The following is a 27435-nucleotide window of genomic DNA, read 5'->3' as shown; positions in this document are numbered from 1 at the left end:
TACTTGTTCCAAGCATATTTATTAACAATTTGTAAACAGGAGAAAAAGTGGAAGATAGACAAAGACAGCAAGATTAAAGATCACAGAGTGACTGAGGTTAGAAGGTGCCTTTGGAGGTCATGTGGTCTAACCTCTCCTCTCAAAGTGAAGTCACCCATAGGCAGTGGCAAAGGACCATATCCAGACAGTTTTTTAATATATCCAATGAAGACTCATCAATCTCTCTGGACAATCCATGCTAGTGCTCGATCATCTTCACAGTAAGAAAGTGAACCTGCTGTGTTTCAGTGTGTGCTGTCTCTGTGCTCTGCTGAAAAAAGCCTGGTTCCCCCATCTTTGGGCCCTCCCTTCGGTGTTTGTACACAACGATGGAATTCCCCCCAGCCTTCTCTTCTCCTGGATGAAAAATGACAGCTCTCTCAGCCTTTCTTCACAGGCAAGTTGGTTGAGTCCATCACCCTCATGTCACTTTGATGGACTCTCTCCTCTAGCCCCATTTCCCTCTTGTGCTGGACAGCCCAGAACTGGACATAGCACTACAGGTGCAATGAAAATTACAAAGTAAACACTTAAAACATAAGTAATAAAAAAAAGGGAAAAAAAGGGAAAAAAAGAAGAAGCATAAAACTGAGAAATGTATCAAAGAAAACATTGAAATAACCAAAAGCAGAGACGAGCAATGCATTACTACCACACCTCAAAAAACCAGCACAACAGCACAATCCAGGTGTAGAGAAGTGTTAAGTCAGCATTGTATTCTAAGCTGACTGTTTGTGCATGAATACTCTTTATTGCAATAGTCTTTGCTTCTCTACAATTGAATGGCAAACTGATACAGACCCAACAAGGCATCATTACACTTAATTCCTCATGTGATGACAATTCCTCACAGTTTTCCCATGGCAGTAGCTTTTGACTAGTAGCAAGGTGAACCCATCACTTTAAAGTGAAGGATATTACATTTCTCCTAAAACTGCTACTTGGCTTGCTTCCACAGCAGTGCTCACAGAAAACAGAACAAATCAACAAGAAAATAACAATGCAAAAAAGCCTCAAATAAAATACAGAAAAGCTATTCTATGGCTGTCTTATTTTCCCTTTAAATTATATTTGTACAGAAGAAGGAAAAGAAACAATTTGACTTCTCTTATGCTGGGGGTAAAAGAAAACTGGGCTTACATTGGTACCACTTCATTTAAAGTACAGATGGGCTCTGCTGGACTTGGGGCACAGAATAGCTGAGGGTTATTCCATTCCTTTCTCATCACAGACTTACCAAGGCAACTTTAGGCAAGATACCATTTATGCTACATCTCTGAAATGGAGATAGGGCTTTTCTGCCTCATAGGCAAGACTGAAATTAATCTCTACAAACTGTCTGAACAATCAGTTCAGAAGTTTTATATTAAATATTAAAATTAATAGAAAGACTTTTAAACAGGTAAAATGTAAAAGAAAACCCCTTCCACTAACAAATTCTGAGCTATTAACTAAACCGTATATAAAATCCCTCCAGAAAAAAGTATTAATCCATTTAATTACTTCCTTAACTTGTGAAGTTTACTTATTATTTCCTGCTCTCCAGAGTATACATGCAATTTTATACCTCTTTTCAGAACAGTAAACAACTCAAAAAGTTTCCATGATTGAACAAGCAGCAGTCAAACATGAGAGAGGGGCTTGTTTGTGCCTGGGAGCATGGGAGGCAGAAAGAAAAGAAACAATTAAGACACACCAGGTTAGTGAGGAAGGCACTTATTAAAGAAAAAAAAGCACTTGAAATGTTTATTTCCTCTTCCTCTAGTTCTCACAGGCAGGCAAGGAGAAGAGAGATTTTCTTGGAAGATGGAATGAGGTCAAAGAGTTAACTCATATGTGCACACAACAAGACCTTTCCAAAAATAATGAGAAGTATGAAAGACTTTTTTCATGGAGAAAAAAAGATTTAAAATAATCATCCAGATAGTTATAAATTATATGAAACAGAAAATCTGGAATGTGACCAACCTGCAACAGTGTGATGTAAGCCCTTAAATGCAGGAATACAAACCTGAAATAAACCACAGTGCATGAACACAGCATGTTGAAAAAGGATTTCACATCTAAACCCAAGAAAGACAAGTAAAGAAGTAAGGAAGACAAGTAGGAATGACATAAAGCTCAACCTTCAGCTTAAAATGTTTGCTAAGTTCAAAGTACAGGAGTGGTAAAACAAGATGAAGAAAAACAGTTGAATGCAGGATCAGGAAACACTGAAGATCTGGAGGGCAGGGCATTGGCTCCTCCACACTTGTATTCACACACAGGTATCTGTGTAATCAGCAGTTCTGATGATATTGATGTAGTACATACTGAAGAAATCCACTGCACAGTCAATTACTTCATTACTGAAGTGTGCCAGACAAATGCAAAAATGTAATGTGAAAGCAACTGCAAATGCATGCTGATTTAGGAAAAGATCTCCCTCCTATTTCCAAAGGAGGCAAAAGCAGGTGTCACAGAGGTAGATCGCTGACAGCAATGGAGATCTCGGTCAGACTTAAATTTTACTGAGAATTTCAATGCTGTTATAACTAATTTCTAAATCACAATTTTTTTTATAGAGAGGAAAAAATTGTGTAGCACAAGAATAAGAAGCAACTAATTCACATTATGTTTAGATAACAAATTTTCTGGTGAGAGAACTGAATTTTTTTTCCTATAGTTTCACCATGCCTACTCTAGAGCCCAGGAGACAATAAGTATAAAATGCAATAGTTACTAAGACCAGCCTTCAACACTGCAAAGGGTTAACCAACATCCCAATATAAGTGCTCTTACATAAAAAATAAATAATTTACAGTTACTTTGTGGACAAGCCCTTATTCATATTTCATAGACAACACAAAACCAACATACATACACAGTACAGAAGACTTAAACCCAAAATTTTGTAAGAACACTTGCAGGTTTGTAAGGTTTTCTAACTTGCATGCATTATGAAGCTTATTAAAAAAACCCCCACAACCCCATAAATAACAATTCACTGAAATGAAAGTTTTCTTATGGAAGGTGTGAAACTGCACAGACCATGATGTGTGGCAAATTATGAACTACTCTCACTTGTGAGTGCATTTTCTTTAACACACATATTGTTGATTGGGGAGTACTAGACTCACACCTATGAAAATAAAGAGCTGACTCTTAAATCTAGGCTATTAACAGTAAACCTACAATATTCATTTGTATATAAAAATAATTTTAAAGTACACCAGTAAAACAAAACCTACACTTCTACAGTTCAGAAAATTATTAAAAAAATAAATCAGAACTTCCCCTAACATAGCTCATTAACTCAGTCTTGTATAAAACAGACAATAAATTAAAAGGTGAATTATTGTGATTACTATTCTCTCCAAAGACAATAGAAACTAAACTGGATTATATAAACAGTTCAGAAACATACATACTACATTGGAATTCTAGTCAGAAACTTGATGAATGACTTCTCATCTATTTAAATAAAATAGATGCCAAATGAATTATATTTACTATGACTTTCTGCATATATTGTAGCTTTCACATAATTTCTTTTCCTGAAGGTTAATAAAGTTTAGCAACAGGCAGAGTTTATAGATGGCAGAGCTAGGACTGCTAAATTATCTTAACCTTGCTGGAAAGACAAACCAACTTCATTTAGTGCAGAGTGCAAGGGAATGTAAGAATTTATAAATATTACAGGGAAAGAAGTGTATCAATCCCCTTGACTTGGTCAAATGCACTCTTACACCAAATTTGAAATTGGAATGTTTTCTCATACTTTACCATAAAACTTTGGCTGCAACATAAAAACAGACAGGCATGGAAGGTCATCTGTCTCTTTCAAGGTTTATCTGTACATTGAATTCTCGCCTTTCTACCTCTTCCAGGACACAATCAATCATGCAGCAGCTGGGAATTTAAAAGTCAAAACTGTCCCATGCAATAAATTCTCCCCACTTGGCAACAGTGGGTTTGTATGTGTTAAGAGGCTTTGCTGACACCCCAGAGAATGTCAGAGCTGGGAACAGTGTAGTTATATCAGCACAGCTCTTCTCTTGTTCATCCCATCATGCTCAAAAGGCTGGTATCTCGTGCTCTGCTCCATAACGTACTAAATATAACAGACGTGAGCTACCAAATTAATAAGAAAAATTTAAGGCACATTTTGTGTCTGTGCTTTGATTACAAGCTCTTTTAAACAGCAATTCTTCCTAAGTGTCTGAAAAACATTTTGTACATCTTCAACACTTTCATTAACTAGTATTTTTGACAGAAGGCCATCCTGTGAGATAATTAAATTCTTTGTATGTTCTTTCAGATGATATATTTCTATTATCCAATTAATTTTTGTCTAAGTTGAAAGAACACACTCCAAGATGCATATAAGGGACACAATAAAAAAAAAACCCCATGACCACATGAGAACAATGATTTGTAAGGTGATTAGTATTTTTAAAGTGCTGTTGTTAAATATATAAAATGAAAGAGATGAAAAGCGATTCAAAAGCAAGTTGACTATGCAAGAGAGATAAATGGACTTAGTCTTCCTAAATTAATGATGAAAAAGAAAGATTGGTAGCACATTGTCTCCTCCTGCCACTGAAGAAAGAAAATTGTAATCTGTACCCTAATCCTCTTAACTTCATCAGAAGACCACACAGACTGACACAGTACATATTTCAATCACGTTAGCTGATGGTGTTATTATTTACTTCAATATTGAAATGGAAGCATTTTGATTTGATGATATGAATTTAAGGAGAACTTCCATGTCTCTTTATACCACTACGATAGAGAGGGCCATAGGCCACTAAAAGTTCCATATTTCATCACAGATTAAGTAAATAACAGTTTCTTACACCACTGTTTCAGTGTCACCCCATTCAGGCCTAAAAGCTCATTTCCCCCTAGCAAAAGCATGAGTGTTGACTGCACAAACTCAGTTTTGTTATTTGCAAGCAATACTCAAAAAGAGTAACACTGGAATTTCCATAAAAACTTCAATTATTACAATAAATATCAAGTTCTGTGATGATCTAAACAATAATTTAAAAAAACCCCAACATTTTTATTTAAAATATAAGAGTGACAACATCCTGTATTCTTAACCTTTCACCTTTAAATTCACAATTTGGTCAACCAGTTGGTGATTAATACAGTATTACATTTAAATTACCCCACCTAGACAATTAACAAAGAACCACTAATCTCAGATCAGCCACATGGCCAATATTATTAAAATGCCCAAACTAGTCTTCTACTGTCCCACTTGAGTGCAGCTTCTCAGCAGTTTGCCAGGAGCTGCTGTCCTTCATTGCAGATAAAACCGTCTGACAATGGCCTACAACAACTGTTTGTGATGAATTCAAGTGCTCTGAAGAAAGGGCTCACAAAAGTGTGCATTTATAGCAGTCTGCAAGCAGACAATATGCCTTCAGCTCCTTTGGTTTTAGTAACATTCCCTTTGGAAAGTGAATCAGTTGAAGACTGTTCGAATAAAATAGTAAGTCAAAGTCTAGACAAGGCATGAACCACTGTCTATACAGTTTGTGACAACGTCCTTGATTTTCTTTCTTCCACACTTTTTTTCCAAAGACCAAGCAGTGAAGGCAGTTTGATTTTGTCCATATTCTTACTGTAAACATTAAGAAATATACCAAGGACAACCAGTAAGCCTGACCACACGTACCTAGAAGGAGGCAGAGGAGGGGGAAAAAGTTACCATTAGCACTTTATCTGTAGCAATTTACATATCAATACTTGTGGATTAAACAATCTTTACATTAAGAAGAAAAGAGTTGAAGAAACATCCCCCAAAAATCAGTGGGCCCTGAGACAGAATTTCCCTGAATCTTCATTATTACTATCCATCCACCCTACTTTTTTCCTGTCCTGGCTGGAGAGCTTAATTAAAGTGCATTTATAAGTTAAATAGTAACTAAACAGTAGCTGTTCTTTCTCACATGAATAAAATAATCCTCAGAGGTTTTAGTATGTTTTTCCTTCATATGGCTATGAGAGCTATATTGCCTGTTACTGCTCCAAAATGTTTTCTCACTCAGTGCCTTATAGCCATACTTCCCAATGTAGGCACATTTTTGTTTCAGCTCTCCATTCTTTTAAGCCTCACCATTTTTAGCTGGGGTAAATTTCATTTGGGATTTGCGTGCAAGCTTTTTTCTTAAATCAATTTGTATATAGAAATAAAATAGCATTGTTTCAAACCTGAAGCAATTGAAGTAGCAACTTAGCTGCATTTTTCAATGTAAGCTCTTTCTCAAAATTTTAAAAATGGGAATAAACTCAAGTTCAAACATTTGGCAATTTAAATACAATTATTTAAAAGGTCCAGCTAAGAATTCAAATCTGAGCTTATAGAAGCAGGAACAATATCATAATGGAGAAAATCCCATCCAAATTTTCCACTACAGAGAAAGTACCCAAACAATTTATTATGTATCATAAGCACTAGATAATACGTAAGGTTTTTCTTAAGTTTTCTTTGTTGTCTTCCAGACCTTTAGAAAAATGTAAACTCTTTTCTCTAGCATGATAAACATCAACAAACCAGTCAATATTTACAGTAGATTGTCAACATTCGTAGAAGATATGGAAAGATGAGCATTAAACCCTAAATGATTAATTATATTTCCATGATGAAGAACATATTTTTTAATAAAATACTTTGTAAATCATTAAAAACTATAAATACTTACTGTAACGTGAATGGCTTTGCAAAGAACAAAAAAGAAAGCACAATGGTCATTGCTTTTCTTCCTGTTGTTACTGCAGAGGAAAAACAAGTATTAACCTCTTTAAGAACTCAGTTAAACAAGACAACATGACAAAGGCTTAGCAGGTAACCTCATAAAACAACTGTCTCACTAAAATGATGATCACATTCTTGGTGCAAACACAGACTGCAGATGCACCAGAGCAGCACTGGAACCATGTTATTTTATAAAACAAGTACACTGTGTCAGTAGTACTGTCTGCAATCACACTACCTGCAGCAAGGAAATTTCCAGAACAAGACTTGTTATGTAATAACTTTATGCTAATTAATCTACAGTCTCTGAGAGCAACATGCAAGCAAACTGATCTGTTAAAGCTTGGATGTACACCAGAGACCAAAGGTCACGTATCTTGCCATTCCCACCTCATGTTATTACAACTCCGTGGTGGTTTGGGCTCTATTTTTGAGTGGAATGGGATTATCCTCTTGTCATTCTTTTGAAGTCATAAAAAATTTCTCAAACAGTACAGAGAACTACAATTCTGCTTAGAAGCCCAAGCGACCAAGGATGCCAGACTTCAATGACTGTATTAGGAGGTTTTCTGCAAAACCACTAAGAGACATTCTTCTGCATGGGATCTGTTCACTAAAAAGAATCAAGGTAGTAAGAAGAGAGAAGAACACAATCCTGTTTCCAAAATAGAGATAAGAACTCTTTGGTTGCTCTGAAATTAACTATAGCTCCAACAATTATTTGAACAATTTCAATGCTATTTGCAATGAACAAGGATAAAGCATTACTAGCAAATTGTGTACCAGGAAACCTACATAGGTTATCACTGAAACAAAATCGATAAATGAGTGAAAGTTGTGGAACATGTTTAAAAACAAAGTAAGAATGCAGCCAGGCATACAAGTTTAGGTATGGAGGCTAAGGGCCTGAGAAGGGGTTACTCTACATGATGGCACAGGGTTTTCACTTGAGAAAGACCCAGTACAGGGTGCAGTAAGTCTGTAACTAAAGAATATATTTTTTAATTATCAGAAAATATTTTGTTTACCATGAAATTCCTTTTACTAGACTATACTGGAAAGTCATATTTGTTTAACTACATCCAAATTACAGTAATTTCACGACTACAAGGCGCACCCTTTTGACTAAAATTTTCCCCGGAACCTGGAAGTGCGCCTTATAGTCCGGTGCGCTTTATCTGATGGACAAAGTTCAGAAATTTGCCTACCTGGAAGTGAGAGCTGCGAGCCGCGGGGGGAGCCGGCAGGGCCGCAGCTGCCTGGTGGAGGCGGGGCGGAGCGGTGGCAGGCATGCCCCGGCCTCGTGGAGGCGGGACGGCCCCTCCAGAGGCATAGCCCGGCTCCGTGCAGGCGGGATGGCCCCTCTACAGGCACCCCCCGGCCCCGTGGAGGGGGCACGGAGGGGCGGCGGGCACAGCCCGGCCCCGGAGAGGCGGCACGGAGCAGCGATGGGCATGCCCCGGCCCCACCGGGTACAGGCGGGCCTGGGGGCCCATGGCTGCCAGGTTGAGGCAGGGCCTCGGCCAGCAACCGCGTGGGGGGAGCTGGGGGCGGAGCCTTGCTGCAAAAAGTCCAGTGTGCCTTATGGTCGTGAAATTACTGTAGTCTTACTGCAACACACTGGCAAAAGGAGTCAATGACTACTGATGGTACTTTCACAGTGCTTTGGCTAGAAAAGCAAGTTTCATTCATCCCAACTCATACACAAACAAATATTCACTTAAGAGTTTTTTTGTAGTAGAAGAAACAGCCTTCACTACTGCTTTATCTGCCCCAACTTCAACTTTTTAGTAATAATTTTAAGAAATTTATGCGCATCAAATAAAATTATTTTCTATTACATGAAAAATTAAAGGAGAATGAAAAAGAAAATTGAGTTTTAATTAGAAAACAGTTTACAAATGAATAATTTAAAAAATGGTTAAATGACTTCAGTTTTTCTAATTACAATTATTTCTGTTCTTTCAAATCAGTTATTAATTAAAATATTTATGTAACCATTTCCTTCTAAATTAAGTGCCTTTTCTTCTTTTTCCCAATTAAGTCTGATAATTTCTCATTCTGCTAATAGAAATACAATTTTCATTAAACTCTTTCACCCCACTCCCCTCAAGAAGGGGGAGGGTGGATGGGAGAGCTGGGAGGGACAGTAATGAATGTGGTGTTCTTCCAAGGCACAATAAACATTTTCATATTGCTACAGGCAAGACAGAAAGGGCTCAAGTATTAAAATTGTCAAGGTCAGCCATAAGAAAACCTGGGAAAGGTTTACTATTCTACAGCATTTTTAAACTTTTTTTTAGTACAGGGAGATTTTTTTTTAAAAAAAGTATTTTAATACATGAAACAACCCTCTCCTCTGGGTCAATTTCCAGTCAGGAGAGCTACTGAACTTGGTTAAAAGCAAATACAAAACAGGTATGCTGCAGAGGAAATAACTGATAGGAAATCAGAGCATGCAGCCCTCAGGTCAGAGAACAATTATCTATTTTCCCCTCCACTACTGTGAGCGAAGTAAAGCATCAGACACCTGACAGAAATCAGGGTGTCTTTCAGGGGAAGAAAGGAAAGTAGCTACATGACATCTTGCCACACCTTCTCCCCCACAAGGCCCTTGCGACTAAAGTTTGTAGTTTCATGTGCTTAGAAACAATGTCACTGCCTATTATGCCTTTCTAGAACATCCTCACTTTTCCCTTTCCTTTTAAATGACACATCTTTTCCTTTCTGTATTTTCCAATGAAGACAGGCTGGGAGAGTTGAGATTGTTCAACCTGGAGAAGAGAAGGCTCTGGGGAGACCCAATAGCACCTCACAGTACCTAAAGTGGGCCTGCATGAGAGCTGGTGAGGGACTCTTTACAAGGGCAGGTAGTGACAGGACAAGAGGGAATGGTTTTAAACTGAAAGAGGGTTGCTTTAGATTAGAGATTAGGAAGAAACTCTTTACTGTCAAAGTGGTGAGACACAGATTGTCCAGAGAAGCCATGTCTGCCTTATCCCTATAAGTGTTCAAGGCCAGGTTGGATGGGGCTTTTGAGTAAACTGGTCTAGTGGAAATTGTCCCTGTCCATAGCAGATGGTCTTTGAAGTTCCTTCCAACCCAAATGATTCTGTGATTCATTTTCAACTCCTCCATTTACAACAGTGTTTGTTACTGCACTAAAACACAACACAGACTATATGCACAAGTTTACTTAACAGGTTCTTCATGGTTGAAACTGTGGCACAAAAAAAATCAGGAAGCTCTCAAGCATATTCTACGATGTGAAGAGCCACACTACACAAATCAGTCAGTGCAAAGAACAGAAAAAAGCCAGAATGAGAACAATTCTCGAAAGCTCTGTCCTAAACACCAGAATAGGATTACTCTTTTTATACAAAGACAGTAAAAATATCATTTGTTCATACCTGTTACAGCGAGAAGGGCACCAAAGATTTTAATCAAAGCTAGAACAAAGGATATGCCAAAATACCCAGTCAGGGAGAAAAGGAATGCATAACCGTAAGTCTGAACTGGATGCTGCAACAATAAAAAAAGCCGGTTAGGAAAATGTAAAACAAACCCTGAGGTATTGCGAAATGACATAAAACTACAGGCTTTAATCAACTGCTTGAGCAATAATAAGCTGTTCAACAATGCATTCATGCAAAAATCCTTATTTAATTTTAGTTAAATAATGGAAAAATAATAATGAAATTATAAGCTCATAAGTCTGGTCCTGTGATTTTCTTGCTTTTTTAAACATTACCCTGTCTCATACATCAAAGACTGGAAAAACTTGCTTACAAGTTAACCTGTTTATACAATGAAAATAGAACTTTAGAGAGAGAATTGATGAGATTTTCTATATCATACAGAGCAAAGTTTTCCAATGAGGCTCCTCATAGAAAAAGGGAAATCTTTACACCTACCTTTGAGCAAAATGTTACTGCAGGGCTTAATCCACTAGTGCATGTTAATCCAAATAAAATATACACAAAACCTATTGAATAGGAATACAAAACCTAGAATAGGGTAAGAGAAAATAATTACTAGGAGATACTATACAAAAAGACAAAATTAAATACTTTCAGATGCTTGGCCCTATTAATAAGCTCAGCTTCTCAGAGCTGAATTTGCAGTACAGTGAAAAGTCAACATTAAGTGTTAGACACATTCTTCCTACCCACAACATAGAAGTTTGGAAAGCTAGGTCAGTGTCAACTGCGGTAAATCCTTCAAGTTCAGGATTTCACAGCCTAAATAAAACTTCCCACAACTATGCAATTTAATAGTCTGAAGAACATGTTACATATATTTCATTTTCTGCTACCTATCCAGCATACTAAAGATCCGTTTTACATTAAATGTGCAAAGGGTAGACCAGAATAATCAGAAGCATCAGGTAAGTTTCATCAGTTCACATGCATGGTACACATGGACGATGGTTATGGCATATAGGATTTTCAAATAAGACCAGCTCAGTGCTCAGAACACTCAGGAAACAGGTAAGCTCTTTATTTTGTCTGCAGCCTTACTCAATTCATAGCTGCACTGAGCAGCAAAACAATCTTCATCCATCCTTTCCCACACTGAGCCAACAGAAGTAGAAGCTGGAGCTGTCCATCCATCCATCCATCCATCCATCCATCCATCCATCCATCCATCCATCCATCCATCCATCTATCCTCCCATGCAGCAGGAGGCATTCAGCTGTTTGGGCAACATTTAGTAGCCTTTTCTTGTCAACAGAACTATCTACATAATACTGGCTAGAACACGCTGATCTACCATGATTTCAAAACTCAGTCTTCATTTTGTCTCAGTTATTGAGAAAACTACTAAAAATTGTTAGCAATTCCAAGACACAACAGACCACTTATCACTGCTCCATAATCAAGGATGCATATATGTTTAAAGAGCAGATCTGGTTTCAAACACTTAAAAACCAACGACCAGATGCTCAGAACTTTTACTTGACTCTGTTTATACACACAGAAGTCAGTCTCTAGTTCTTCACTTGCCTCTGCATCCAGCTTGGGTCACTAAGTACACAAAGGCTTCAGTTTTCAAGTCAGGAAGCACTACATTCCTATTTCCTTGTAAGGTAGTGTAAGATACATCAGTTTCATAGAATGACACGTTAGGCAAAAATCAGGTATAACTTTCCAGAACAGTGGTTAATATTTCCTTTTCTCTTTTCACAATTGCTTAAATCCAGGGCACTTTCCAAATTTGACAGAGTAAGACACCCTGTGGATGACAGGTTCCTTCATTGTTCAAAATTATTTACAGATCACTGTCCATTAAACATGATCTCCAATTCAGATTACATTTTTACCCATAGTCTGAAGCCGAAAATTATTTCCAAAATTCTGCTTGTACTTCTGCACCGAATTCTCTGATCAAAATCCTGAAGTGGAATGTCTAAACCAGAGACAAAACCTTTATATTCTAAACCATTACACTCATCCTCTACAAGCAGTATGAGTATACAGCATGAGGACCAACATTTGTCAGAATAATGCAAAATAAAAAGCAAAGTCCTGGAGACAGCAGGAGCTTCATAGGTAAGGCAGCAATGACAGTCAAATGCAAAATGGACAAGAAAACAGTGACAGATTGCACTTTGGATTCAGATTTTGGAAATGACAGCTAAAGAAGGATGCACGAGATCACATGGCTAAATCTCTGCCTCCAGCAACAATCAACAGTAAAAATTAAGAAAAAGTACAAGAATAAAACCAAGAATACAGTGACACTTTTTGGTATATATTCTCCCACTTTCCAGAAACTTGTAGCTTAAACTTCTTGAGCCATTCTAAATCACTTCCAGCCTTAAATGAAGATTCCTCCTAATTTTTCTCCATTTATGATGCTATTTTCAAGAGAAATTAGATTTTTCTAGTTAAATATCAAATACATGCAAATACAGAAAATAAATTTCAGTACCTTTTTACCATATTCATATGCCTTTTATAGTAAAAGATTTACTTATATTTACTCAACTTCAGAGAAAAATACACTGAATATCAAACAAGTTTCGTCTAAAAAGAAAAATAACCTCAGATGATATGAACAGATAATATGAATTCCAAGTATATAAAAATACCAAGCAAGACATTTTCAAAATTGTATTTCACTGAATCAGGAACAAAAATATTCACCCAGAGTTTTACAGATTTCAAAAGACTTAAAAAAACCTGCCTCCCAAGTGCTAGCACACTCTAGAATATGAAGTATAGCAAGTAAGAAAAGCAACATGCTGCATGTAACACGTGCTCAACTATACCAGAAGAACAGTGTGTATTTTTCAGATTTTGATCATACAAAAAACAGTACATTGATCTCAGGCCTGCAGGGTAGACAAAGGAATTGTTGATAGAAATGAATGTTTCTGTAGCTGCAATATACATTTGAAGTTGCACACAGAAAGCAGAAACCCCAAAAGGTTAAAAATGCAACAGAAAAATCAGCAGAAGTTCTCAGACAAACAGAAAGAACAGTACACCAAGAGCTCTTCCTTCAGTAAGCAAGAGAAAAGCACACTAAGTCCCATGCTTTGTCAATGATAAAACATGTTCTTTTAGAATTGCAAATGTGGTATTTACCATTTCTGAATTAGAACCATTGTGCAACTTCATAGCTTTTTCCTGTACGTTTCCTATAACTGCATCTGCACAGAGGGCGAGGGATATTAGGATCACACCTATTAAAACAAACAAACAAAAACCTCGTCAGAATATTCACGAGAAAAATGGTGGCAGTAAGTCCAAGGAATAGAAAAATAACTACCCCTCCTTTATAAAATACAGTAATTTCACAATTATGAGCCGCACTGAGTATAAGCCGTACTTCTGGGTTTCAGCAACTTTTTGTTTTTTTGTCCATATATAAGCCGCACCTGATTATAAGCCGCACGTTACAATACGGAGTGTGATAAAAGGTATCTGTTCTATCACCATCTGTTGAGGGTGGGGACAGTGATCCTTATCTCAGTGGCAGATAATCTGCTAATGGGTCATCCATTGAAACCAGGTTGGGCATTGTTCTTTATCTTTTCACAACCCATCCTTCCTCCAGCGAGTCATTTTCTGCTCATGGCCATTGAGTCCCACTGTGGGACTAATAAAATTACTGCATCCCATTGAAAGTTGCTCCAGCCAGGGGGAAGAGCCCAACATTTCTTACCAAGATAAAAACAGAGGTTTTGGGACACTAAGGTAGTCCTTTCTCCACTGGACTCCAGAGGAAAACTGGATTTCTCCACATCACCACTGCACCTCCAGAGGGAAACTGCGCCTTCTACAAGACCACTGCTCCAACTGAATCACATCTGTCACTGCAGGAGGATGCAGCCACCATTTAATGGGACTGCTGCCAACACCCTGCCTGACGGGGTGTCAGGTTGTACTCTGACTTTGTCAGGGTTTGGAGTTTGTTTCTTTGTAGTACTGTATTTCTATTTTGATTTCCCTAGAAAAGAAATGTTATTCCTAATTCCCATGTCTTTGCCTGAAAGCCCCTGGATTTAAAAATTATAATAATTTGGAGGGAGGGGGTTTACATTCTCCATTTCAAAGAGAAGTTCCTGCTTTTCTCAGCAGACACCTGTCCTCCAAACTAAAACAGCAACTTTTTGTTCTTTGTCCGTATATAAGCCGCACCTGATTATAAGCCGCACTTTGGGTTCGGACCAAGATTTTAGTCAAAATGGTGCGGCTTATAATCGTGAAATTACTGTAGTCTAAATGTCAGCAAAAATATTCATAAAACCAGTACAAAGAAATGCCTACCTCCACTCTCCCTCCACCAATTCACCCCTGAGCACTGTATGTCTCTAAGCTTGTTGGGAACACCTGGACATGGCTATGAAGAAGTCAAGTGTAGTTTTTGTAGTAACAAGAGCAACAGTATCAGTTGCAGTTAGTTAATGAAGTTAAATAACCAGAGAAAATACTCTTTTTGAGTAGTTAATCCCACATTATTTCTTTCCTGACAAAGGCAAATAGAAACATTACTTGTAACAGCAAAACAAATGCAAGAGGATTGCCAGTAGAAATCTCTCATTACTGAAACATTACTTTTAAAAAAACCCTACTGCTCAGGTACAAACCCCACGGTTTTAGGTTACCACTTATGCCCATAATGCAGTCACTATACAGTCACTACTGTAATCATCTTTCTGATAACAAAACACTGATGACTCTAGTCACATCAGTCACAGTTCATTTCCCAACTTATGAACTTTCATGACCATTGTATTTAATAATGATCACACAGTTGAAATACTTTTCCTAAGTACAGTAATTTCACTACTATAAGGCGCACCCTTTTGACTAAAATTTTCCCCCGAACCCGGAAGTGCGCCTTATAGTCTGGTGCGCCTTATCTGATGTACAAAGTTCGGAAATTTGTGAACCTGGAAGTGCAAGCTGCGAGCTGAGCCGGGACCTGCGGGAGCTGCGGCCGTGCGGGGGGAGTCAGGAACTGTGGGAGCCGCGGCCGCCAGGTGGGGGAAATTGGGAACTGGCGTGACCGCCGGGCAGAGAGAAGCGGGGGGAAGTGGCGCGGCTGCAGGGAAGTGCCAAGAAGCAATGTGGGAAACTGCCAAAAAATGGTGATAAAGCACCCCGGGAAAGTGTTGAGATGTGGCAAAAAAGTGCTGTGGGAAAGCGTCAAAAAGTGGTGAAAAAGTGGCGAAAAAGCGCCGCGGAAAAGCACTGAAAAGCGGCGTGGAAAAGCGGCGTGGAAAAGCAGCGAAAAAGTGCCCTGGAAAAGCGGCAAAAAAGCTCTGCGGGAAAGCACCGAAAAGCAGTGAAAAAGCGCCGCGGGAAAGCGCTGAGAAACGCCACTGCTGCTGGCCGAGGGGAAGCCGGGACGCAGTGCGACTGTGCGGTGGGAGCCAGGAGCTGTGCCAGTTGGTGCCGGGGGCGGGCGGGAGTGCCGGGGTCTGCTGCACGGGGACGGCGCCTGGGGTTGCATTTAAAGGCTACACAGATCTTTGAAAAATGTTTGCAAATTGAGCACCTGCCAGTAATTCGTTACTTTGTTGCGCGCCACGTGGCTCCTCGCTACAAAAAAATAGTGCGTCCTATAGTTCGGTGCGCCTTATGGTCGTGAAATTACTGTACACAACACAACAGAAGATACTAATCATCAAAATGCACATCAAAACCTGCTCTAGTCTTGGTTCCTTAAAAGATCGTGTCATGGAGGAAACTAGAAGACTAGAAACAAGTAGTGCATTATTTTCTTAGATTTAACATTTTTAAGGCCCATGAAGTTTAAGGTGGCATTTTCTAGGCAAGAACTTCTAAACCATTTCCTTTCCATGGCTAGAACTTCCAGGTCTCTTAATTGTTCAAAATTATCAGGCACTGGAAAAGGTATAACTCAATGGAAAAGATGTGATAACATGAAAAATACTGGTAATGCAAAAATACAGATATCTCATCTGCATGGATTCAGCTCTGGTCCAAAGATATAATAACAGCTCCAGCTCAGCAACTTCAGTCTGTAAAGTGATGGATGAATGTCTCTATGGGCATTCTCCATCATAATTAATGTTCCAGCTGTGCTTAATGGCCCAGGAACACCATTGGACAAATGCATTTCTCAGCACTGGGTTGAGATGAAAAGGTTACCTGGAACCTGAAGCATCAGTGTAAATGGAGAAGAGAAATGTGGGGACAAGAAAAATCTTAATCTGACACTCATTGCACAGTTTGGAGTGTGAGGAGAATTGTTCCACTCATTGTGGCAGCGCTGAGCAAAAGCAGCAGCACAGCCATGGATGAAACCAGCAATGTTGTATTGCATGTAAAGCATGAGTAAGAACTGGAAAAACTGGTCCCAAATTAGTTCTGAAAGAAATCTGCATGGAAACAGTTCTACACAAATCACTGGGCTGAACTCAGGAATTCAATTATCCTTTGTCATTTGAGAAAGAAATTCAACTAAGATTTTAAATCCAAGCAGGTTAAAATCCTTGCTTTGCTTCTGATTTTAGATAGTAATAAAATCTTAAGATGTTAGAACCCCTAAAAACTATAGCAAATCTGCCTGAGATCATCAGTTAATATAAAGTATATAGTTCCGAAATGGAAAAATACTTAAAAATTTAACGAGAAAATATATCTTTTTAAGTTTTAAAATGTTCCAACTGAACTTTATTGTATTTATTTTAATATATATATATCCTGGTGTAAGTATTTCTTGAGAATACATGAGACATTTCAAAAAAAAGGGTGTAGTTGCTGGAAATTTTAGGAAACCAAGAATTTATGCTTTGAACAAAGGGTTCTTCTGCCACAGAGAGAGTTCTGCTAGTGCAAAGCTACAATGAAACTTGCATTTTCAGTGGGATACCTGAAGGTACTCCAATAAGAGCTCAGAACTTCTATGGAATACTTATTGTAGGAAAAACCAAGCATTTTCTTAAACTCTGAAGTATAACATGACTTTACCTGTCAGGTTGAAGTTTGGTGCAACTGTGCTGTCAGCTAAAGTAAACCATATTAATCCAAGGCTCATACATAGGGCAGCAGACACATCTACAATATTGTAACGCTTTCCTACAAAATGTAAACAGCAAAAACGGACTGTTAGCACTCTCTGAATTTCATATTTATCCTGTTTAACAGGTCAGAAGACAAAGGAAACATTGTTAAGTCATTATTCTACTTAAAGAGAAGACTCAATGCTCTGGTCTTTTCACAACTGAACTTAGTTTCTTCTAAACAGAAATTCCTACCGTGGGGAGGACCCTAATGGGAAATATATGATTCTTGTGATCAGCTTTGGTTTGAGTCCACAGTTACAGCACTGACATAAAGCACATCCAATCTGACAAAGCATTCCTTAATACTTTTCCCTCAAACAAGACATTTTGGTTGAACTTATTGATGTGAAAGAATTCCAAACAGTAACAGACAACTTTGGTACTCTGAGAACCTGACACTGCCTTACAGTTTGGGGAGGGGAATGGAAAAAGAAAGCAAGGACATGAAAAAGCAGGAGTTAGTATATCTTGTATGAAATAATGTATTGTTTGCTCAGAAGCTGAACTTTTAACATAAGCTTCTGAGGGAACTTTGTTGAACTGATTTTTTTTTAACAATAATATAAAAAAATAGCTTCTGAGTCTACACTACTACAACACAAAAAGTTTCACAAAGCTTTAGGGAAATACCAGTCACCTTGCATTAAAGTGACAAAAAATTACTCCTAATACAAGGTAAATACTGTGTAGGCATGTACATATGTAAAGTTGAAATCTCTGAAAATTCAGAGATGTTTTTCAACCAGAAGGCAAGAATTACCTACAGAAACAGAAATATAGCATTCCAGATTTTGTTACATAATATTAGCCCATGTGGAGCTTTACTGACTACATTTTTGTATATTGAACACAAATTTTTATAATATACTTAAGTCTTCTAAATCCAGAAGCACTCAAGTATATTTATTCACATAACTATAACCTGGTTATATATCTGGCTTTCTTCATATTCCATTTTCTCTTCTTGGAATATGCACTATGACTTTAGGACTAGCCATAGGCATGCAAAATCAGGTGTATTTCTGATTAAACATTCAATCAAAATTTAGGATATAATCTTTTCAAACAAGAGTAGGGATTTTCGTCACAACTCAAGGTTGGAGTTTCATTTATGAAGTGATTTAGTTTAGAAAAAACTTTAAAAATTTCTTAAAAATTAAGAAAGTTTGTGTAAAAGTCAAGGTTTGCAAGTGACCTGTAGAATGTTTTTCCCTATATTTTCTGTTGATCTAATTATATTTGTACATTTTCTCAGAAGCCGCTCCAGAAATTCTCATTTTTCCTCCCCCATAGGAAAAATTCTACCAGCAGAATTTAAAAAAGCAGAGGATTCCATCTACAACTGCTCCCAAAGAATCAATTAAAAAAAAAAATCATAGCAAGACTGACACTTACCTTGTATAAAAACCCCACCTATCATAACTGGAATCAGCTTACAGCACTTGAAGATGACTTGAGTAGGGTAATTCAGATATCCTAAAGAGGTATTTGACAAACCCATAGTTCCCACTGTCAAAAATGCTATTATCATGTAGGTTTTGCCAGGAATTCTACAAAACATAAACAAACAAATCTTGGCATTACAGACTCATCTAGAGGAGATTTAGCTTGGAAAATTCAGGTAAAAAAAATTTTGTAATACAACCTCAACATCTTTCTCACTGAATTTCTCTTCATATAAATTTAAAAATGCACATAAATGTCTGATTTCGTATTTAATTTCTTTCAATTACTATGAATAAAAAGCACAGATAAAAGACAATACAAACTTTATGGCTCATGAAGTATTCAAGCAGTAATTCTTTAACCTTCTTCTGAAAAGTTATGTTATTTATACAAGAATCAAGACAAAGGTTGCAGGTCATTTCAAAGCAAACACAGAACATTGGTATGTAACCTGGATATTAGTTCTGTCACAGGTCACTGTGACAAGTTCTTTGGTGAAGTTTTCACATGAACCTTGATATTTTTAAAATGAAGGAAGTTGAAAAATGTACCATTGTTTTGTTAAACTCAATGAAACTAAGAGAGCAGTGATTCAGATACCATGAACAGAGGGGCTCATTGAACATTTTCACATGTTTTATCCACGATTTGATGAACTTATCACCTGACAACAGATGATCCAACAGTTACTTCTGTGCTCACTTTGTGACTTTTTTACAGTTATTGCTGTGCATATGTTCAGTTATTTTTCATGCATACTCAGAACCACGCTAAGAGCATAAGGAGCTGTCTTGTTGCAATCCTATTTTATCTATAACTCATTATGTGATGTACACATACTGTGAGGCATGCAAGAAAAATTCAAAATTTAAGAAATGTAGATTTCTGCTTGTCTACAGGAAGATGCCTAGGTTATAGAAAATCAAATGTAAAACGTCTTTCAGATCTACATTTCCAACACAACTTACTTGAAGGGTCATGCTCTGTAAGCATTAACAACTGCTAACAATACCCGATAAATACTAGCAACCCAAAAGGTAACTGTGTAATATTATCTGATGCATCTCAAAAAGTCAGATAACTTGAAATATTAGCTGCCAGTGTTTAAAATAAAAGGAATAATTTATCAACAAAGTCACGTTGTTTGGTTAAAAAAGAATTTTATAATCTAAAACCAGCACATGCAAAATCATCCAAGGCTGACTGCAGGTAAGAACTAATTATGTTCAACTAGAACATAACACAACTTTAAAACTCATGTCTGTGACAGCCTATATTCAAGTTTCCAGAGTGCCTTAGAGAACACTTTGCAGAGGCTATAGACGGGAGGGAGGTTGCAGAATGGCTACACAGAGTCAGAAAATACCCCATTTCCATGGGATTCAAGACTTCAAAAATCTCCTTGGTCAACTGCAGTGAAAACACAGAACAGTTCTGTGGCAGAGTGTTATGAGTGCTGTCTTAAAAGAAAACCACAACACTTCAGCACATCCTTTGAAGCAAACCCACTCAGCCACAGGGCAAGCAGAGAGCAGACCTCTGACACTCCAAAACAGAGGAACCTCTTGGTGAGGAGGTGCCAATGTTTGAGGAAAACATATTCACTGACAGATGGCTTCAAGTGCTGGGAAGTGCATTGGTTCTATTCTACATGTGATAATCCCAAGCAACACATACATGAGTCAGTCTCTATCAGCCACCTTAAGGATACAGTATGTTCTGTAAGTAGGACAGTGACAGCAGAGTCAACAAAACTACTTACAGGTCTGAAATCCCAGTGGGTGCTTCTAACATCATCCAGCAAATTCACTTTCTTTTATCTACACAACTGCTAGCAATGCCTCACAGTACTCACATTCAAAAAACAGAATTTACCATAAGTATCAAATGCTTCTAATTTAATGGACAGTGGGTAAAATGCTTGGAAAAACACATACCTTCTTCTTTTGTCCTGAATCAACTGCAATTCTATTAGTCCAAAAATGGAATAAAATCCAAATTGCACTAAAGTGAGGTACCAACCAAAAGGTTTAAAACCTTCCACTGAAAATATCAATTCCTACAAAAACAAAAACCCACCAAAGTCATGTACATACACCAAAATATTAAATGGACAAAAAATTCAACAGACCTTTTTCCTTCATGTACATGCAAATCTAGGCTTTGCAGATGCTGGTTATCAACTAGGTTTATCTGCCACATGTAACTTGCAAAGTATTGAAACAGAAAAGACAATTTAGGTTCCCCAAAATGAAAGAAGAAATTTTACTGTTGTTGCAAATACACTAAAATTAATGGATCAATTAATTAGGAGAATATATTTTATCCATTAGTAATTATCTCATATTATAGATGGCTTCCTGCCTGCTTTTTTTGCTGCTTTTAAGTTCATTTACTTCAGCAGACCATTTTTATTTAGATTTCATAAATATCTCAGGATAAATTTAATACAAATTTTCTCTAACAAGTATCCTTACTGATAATTTTCAGCACTTAGGAATGCATACCTAATATTTTGAGTGCCTAGAATAAATAGCACTTGTGAGTTCATAAATTTCCATGCTGTAGGAGTATTTTAAACCAGAGCAATTTTTAATGGAAAAATACATACACTGCATAAAGACTTATGTCTGTATCAGTTATAGAAACAAAAGGCTACCCAATATTTGCCTTTTTGAGATTCTGCTTTTAATTACTGATCATGTTCTCTTAACTCTTTTGAAGTAACTTTATGTTAACAAACTTCTCAGCTGCTTTTGAAAACTTCATTAGAAACATGATTTTTAATTGTCAAGTTTTTTAATCACTGTTTTATTGAGAATACTCAATGAGTTTTAAAATAATTTTAAAAAGGGAACAGAAATGTAGCTGCCCAAGATAAGATAGAAAAGATCAGAAGAATGGTAAATGTTTAACTAAAATGGCATAAACATTATGCGTCTGTTTAACAAACTACCACAGCACATGTTTCAGCTCTGTCCTGAGAGCAGAGAGAAAAATAAGACCACAGTAACTGTACAGTACTCATGGAACTTAGGGAGATCTAAAGGTTTCAGCATCAATGAAGACTTTGGTGTATCTTGCACACAGAAGTAAAAGATCAAGTTATGAAAGTCCAGGTGATCAAAACCTTACTGGCATATGCACCATAACAGAAATTTAGATTATATATTACTTGCTGTTCTTGAATACTGAAAGGATGACTTTACAACAAGTATCTAGTTTAAACATCTGTAAATACTAAAATACACACTACATTATTATGCTATTGAAAAAGAAAAGGGGTAGGAGGAATTGGCCTAAGACACAAGTTCATAATATTTACCTGTAAATATCCATAGATAAGATAAAACATAAAAACTCCAGAAACACAGACGAAAAATTGAGTAGGTTTGCTAAATTTGCTGAGATTCATGCCAAGAACTACAACATCATCTACTGATTTGATATGGGGAGACATAGCTTGAGATTTGGAAGGTACACTGATAGAAATGTATTTTCTCGATGAAGTGAATTTCAGATCCATGGTTCCTGGTTCGCTGCATTCGGGGCTATTCTTGTCTTCTGCTTGCTTTTCTCCTGTGTTTCTGTCTGAAAGCTGAAAGAAATGCTAAAGTCAGAAGGGACATAACATACAGCCTTCCAACAACAACAGTAAATGAATGTCACATTTATAGGGAAAATATAAAGGTTTTAGAGTTTTGTTGAATTGTTTTTATTCACAAATTTTACTTACCTTTTCTGATGTCCAAAGTTAATATCAGTTAACTTTGTTAACACTAAAGTTAACACCAGAGGCCATCAACACTTTATGAAAGCAGTTTTGCTTCATTCCTACATTTGGCATAGCAAACTAACCAATCAACTCCAAAACATCAGCAAGAGAAGACCAGTTGGAGTTTCCAACAGCTCTAACTGGTCCTATCATGTGCTTGGGAGAGAAGTGATCTCCATGACCAACTCACAGTGAAAGGACTGGTATTGAAGCACTGTGGTTCTGCCTACATTCCTCCATCTTCTGAGCAAAACACACCAGACTGGCCCAAAACACGGGAAGCCTTACTGAAAACCACAGATTTGAGCCTATGACCAGTTACAAGCACGGAAGCGGAAGAAGCTCTCCCCTCATCCTCACATTTATTCACTATTTCTTGCAGATTTCCAGAAAAGAACATGGAGATTGAAACAAGCAGATTGAGATGCCAATCTCAAAAATCAGATTGTTTATCTGATGAGGTCTATGATATGGCAATCCTTTTAATATTTATCACATGCAGCTATTTCCACATGTAACAGAAAACAAAACAGGATGACTGAAGCCCAGAAAAGGAATGTATCAGCTTAGTAGACTGAGATGCAAATAATTCTGTTCTCCAGCTCAGTAGACAGTAAATATGATATTTGATGGGGTTTTTTAAAGATAAAACATACTGGTCACCCAATTGTTCCAAAATATTTAAGTGTAGGTCAGCATCAATTTCAGTGAGCAGTCAGTAATTAAACTGTGTTTGTCCCAACTGTTTCGTGATTTGTCTTTCCCAGTTTTCACCATTATAAGCCGCACCATTTTGACTAAAATTTTGGTCTGAACCCGGCTTATAATCAGGTGTGGTTTTTATATGGACAAAGAACAAAAAGTTGCTGTTTTAGTTTGGAGGACAGGTGTCTGCTAAGAAAGGCAGGAACTTCTCTTTGAAACAGAGACTGTAAATCCCCTTCCTCCAAATTATTATAATTTTGAAATCAAAGGGCTCTCAGGCAAAGATATGGGAATTAGGAATAACAGTTCTTTACTAGGGAAATTAAAATAGAAATACAGTACTACAGAGAAACAAACTCTAAGCCCTGGCAAAGTCAGAGTACAACCTGACACCCCGTCAGGCAGGGTGTTGGTAGCAGTCCCATTAAATGGGGGCTGCATCCTCCTGCAGTGACAGATGGGATTCAGTTCAAGCAGTGCTCCTGTAGAAGGTGCAGTTTCCCTCCAGAGGTCCAGTGGTGATGTGGAGAAATCCAGTTTTCCTCTGGAGTCCAGTGGAGAAAGGGGCTCCCTTAGTGTCCCAAAACCTCTGTTTTTATCTTGGTAAGAAATGTTGGGCTCTTCCCCCTGGCTGGAGCAACTTCCAATGGGATGCAGTAATTTTATCAGTCCCACAGTGGGACTCAGTGGGCCATTAGCAGAAAATGACTCGCTGGAGGAAGGATGGGGTGTGAAAAGATAAAGAACAATGCCCTGCCTGGTTCCAATGGATGGCCCATTAGCAGAATATCTGCCATTGAGATAAGGGTCACTGCCCCCACCCTCAACAGATGGTGATAGAACAGATACCTTTTATCACACTCTGTATTGCAACATGCGGTTTATAATAGGTGCGGCTTATGTATGGACAAAGAATGAAAAGTTGCTGACACCCGGAAGTGCATCTTATAATCAGTGCGGCTTATAATCGTGAAATTACTGTAATTCTCCTCATCACACATTTATTAAAAAAATGCTTTCCCCATTGTTTTAAAATTGAAAATGTCCTAGTACATTAACACTAGATCATGCAATAAATGTAATATGCAAGAACATTGGTAAATAAACATATTATGTAATACTAGAAATTTTAAGGTTAGTTGAAAAATGAAATATTAGTACAAAGCTTGCAATGTGCTTATGTTTACTTTTTTCATATGATCTACTATCAGGTTGGACCAAGACTCCTACTAGAGTTCTGAAAGAACATCTTGGGGAATATAACAGAAATTTAGGGACTGAATAATTATTTGTGCTTAAATTCATAGCTCTTCAGCTGGAGATCAAAAGTGAGAGGTAGAAAGTTTACCCCTGTGGATTTTTTTAGCTAATCCCAATACAAAGCGACCAAAAAACAAAAAAAAAAGTTTTAGACTGTTTTTAGTAAAACCAGAAAAACACTAATGTCAGACAATGAGGCATGGGTGAGCCTCTCCATACAACATAACAGAGTTCTGATCACCCTACGAGAAAGACTGAAAGAACAATGACAAACAAGGGTTATGGGGATGGAGGAACAGGCTGCCCATCTCAGGAACTGAAATAAGATGAAAGCGTAACTTGTCTAGACTAACAAAACTCCAATGAAAAGAAATTAGATCTGCTTTCAATACAGGTTTGGAGTACCACTAAGGAGAAAAAACAGATTTAATTTTAAGGACAGAAGAATGAGAGCAAGTGGATGCGAAGCGACCATGAACAAATTTACCCTTTCCATCTCTAGACTATCTGTATTCTAGAACAGCCTAAAAATGAATGAAGGAACAATTGAACTTTTGGGTTTTTTTAAGATGAAGCTTATAAAAGCCATTGCGTACAGCTGTTGAGATTGGGCATGATAAAGAGCAGTCCTTTTTAATCCCTTGTTTATAGCATCCCACCCCTGAGCTGCCTGCAGAAGATGCTTGGTGATCCTACCTCATTCAGGATGTGAATTACTACTCTCCCCAAAATAATTGCACGCCAAGTCTGGACTTCCAAGTTCAACCCCAAAGATAAATCCCCGTGAAGGAAAATCAGTGTAGTTCAGAACGTAACCCTTGCTGGCATCTCAGCTGAACTTGGATTTTTGCTGATGCCTGCTCAGATCTTTCCTGTCCAGTGAGCACTTCCCCTTGATAGGCACCCAGCATCTGTTAGTGCCACATCTCAGTGGAACAAGTGCGGCAGAAGCAACCTCAGATTAATTTTTCAGCTAAGTGGAAACAGAGTATCACATATGCTCAGAAGACATGGACATGTGCTGCCATTGGTGCCTCAAGAGTCCAAAAACTTAAAGAGTTTCAAGGTCTTTTCTCTTTCTCTCTCTGCCCACCCCTGCAGTGAACAGTCTGGAGCGTGGGCAGCTGGGAGGGAGCACAACCTGGAAGATGACCTGAACTAGCCACAGATATTCCATAAAGTGTCATGGACAGTAACAAAAAGTGAGAGGAGGGGGTTCAGGGAGGTCAGCCAGCTTTTGCTCAGGAAGTGGCTGGACAATGATCTACCTGTGGGTAGATCACCTGTTTTGCTTTACTTCTCTTTTTCCATGTTTTCCTCCACTTCTTAAAAAATATTTATCTCAATCCACAATTTTTTTTTTTTTTACTCTTCCTTTCCTCTCACACTCCATCCCCCCGCCTCTGGAGGTAGCGAGGAAAGTGAGCAAGTGGCTGTGTAGTGCTCAGCTGCCCACTGGCATTAAACCACACAATTAACATAATCTTCGATTTTCAACTATTGCTATTAAAAATATTTCCTCAGGAATACCATCAGATTTTACAGTCTCTCCACTTAATTTTTTGCAGATGACCAAGTCTGCCAGGAAAGACACCTACGACCATCCATAAAACTATGATACATGGTAATTGCTTTTCTCTACAACTTGCAAGGAAAATTATGTAACAGCTGAAGAAACTGTAAATTTATACATGCATTTGAAACAGTCTCCATACACAATTTCATTAGCAACAGTGACAGGACTCTTCCGAAATTCACTGTGACTTCTCAACTGTTATTTTTCGAAGTATGAAAACTGTCATTCCTACTCCTCCCATCAAAATCCCTCAAACAACTAATTCACATCTTGAACAAACATACAGCAAAAATCTATTTTATTAAGAGTTAAGAGCTGTCCTGATTTGTGTAAAATACCAATTTCTCTTTTCTATCTCCTCCTGTGTGTAAAAGTTTAAACAACACATTCTTTAGATCAAAGACTTCCTGTTTCTCCCCCTTTAAAAAAAAGTCCCTTGCAGATCAGAACTTCAACCCAAAATAGTAATTATTATATGAAGGAGAAACAAATGAACAAGTGAATAGAAAAGCAAAATTTTTTTGGCCTCCAAAAAATTAACGACTTGTACTAAGCATGGAAAAAACATCATGAAGAAGCTGGAGCCTTGGTTGGGCAAGGTTTTTTAACACTGAAGAACATCTGTCAAACCCGTAATTTTGGCAGAAACCAGTGTTTTGGTAGGCTCAGAGAAACTGCTCGCCTGAAACACACAAGGCAAGCTCCACGTTGGCCTTGGCCATGCTCCCCCGGAGACCATGCCAGAAACGCTTGGCGGCAGGACAGCAGCGGGCACCACAGCAGGGATGCGCCAGGCGACTGAGACGACAAAGTCCATCTGTGGGAAACCTGAGCAGACGCTCTGCTTGACGCTACCTGCGTCCTGCTCGGCAGGCAAAGGAGGGAAGGCGATAGGGTCCAGCAAGATCCCTGAGGCTTCCCTCCTGCCCGCTCGCCTGCGCCAGGTGTGTCCCTTGCCGAGCGCCTGGCAGCTGTCCCGGGCAGGGCTGGCACAGGCTCTCCAGGCCGCCATTCCCCGCCCTTCCCCAGGGAAAGGGAACGCCTCGCTGCCCACGGGCCCGCGGGACGCCGCCTCCTCGGGCCGGCCGAAACCCTCCCGGCACTCAGTGTCAGCCTCTCCTCTCGCTCCACATCCCCCCTCGCCGTCCCTCACCGTCGCGCCCATGGCCCCCCGATGCCGGGCGACGCTTCGAAGGAAGAAACCCCGCCTCCTTCCCGCTCGCCCCCCGTCCCTGAGGGAGGGAGGAAAGGAGTGAGGAGCGGCCCCGCCCCGTACCTGTCCGGCGGGCGAGGAGAGGCACGGCGGCTCCGGCCGGCCGCCCCCCGCCAGCGCGTCC

The 27435-nt window shown here is 38.5% G+C and overlaps 1 protein-coding gene across 1 annotated transcript; it reads right to left on the bottom strand.

Moving 5' to 3' along the window:
- On the bottom strand, nt 1-27435 carry SLC35B3 (solute carrier family 35 member B3). Its single transcript, XM_033064975.1, has 10 exons — nt 27375-27435; nt 22108-22380; nt 20720-20841; nt 18732-18886; nt 17242-17349; nt 13384-13481; nt 10705-10797; nt 10201-10312; nt 6738-6807; nt 1-5710 (listed from the first exon to the last, which is right to left on the bottom strand). The coding sequence occupies exons 2-10, from the start codon at nt 22306-22308 to the stop codon at nt 5560-5562; spliced, it is 1110 nt and encodes a 369-aa protein (XP_032920866.1). The 5' UTR covers nt 22309-22380; nt 27375-27435; the 3' UTR covers nt 1-5559.

The sequence above is a fragment of the Catharus ustulatus genome, chromosome 1, assembly GCF_009819885.2.
Source record: "Catharus ustulatus isolate bCatUst1 chromosome 1, bCatUst1.pri.v2, whole genome shotgun sequence".
NCBI lineage: Eukaryota > Metazoa > Chordata > Aves > Passeriformes > Turdidae > Catharus > Catharus ustulatus.
This window is presented reverse-complemented; position numbering and strand designations above follow the sequence as displayed.

Bases quoted from the DNA above. Each gene is read 5' to 3' on its own strand.
- SLC35B3 (XM_033064975.1), bottom strand. From the start codon at position 22,308: ATGGATCTGAAATTCACTTCATCGAGAAAATACATTTCTATCAGTGTA. The intron at 20,842-22,107 runs GTAAATATTATG...TTGTTTTTGTAG, and splicing joins TTATCTATGGATATTTACAG to GAATTGATATTTTCAGTGGA. The intron at 18,887-20,719 runs GTATGTGTTTTT...TATGTTTTGTAG, and splicing joins ATTCAGGACAAAAGAAGAAG to AATTCCTGGCAAAACCTACA.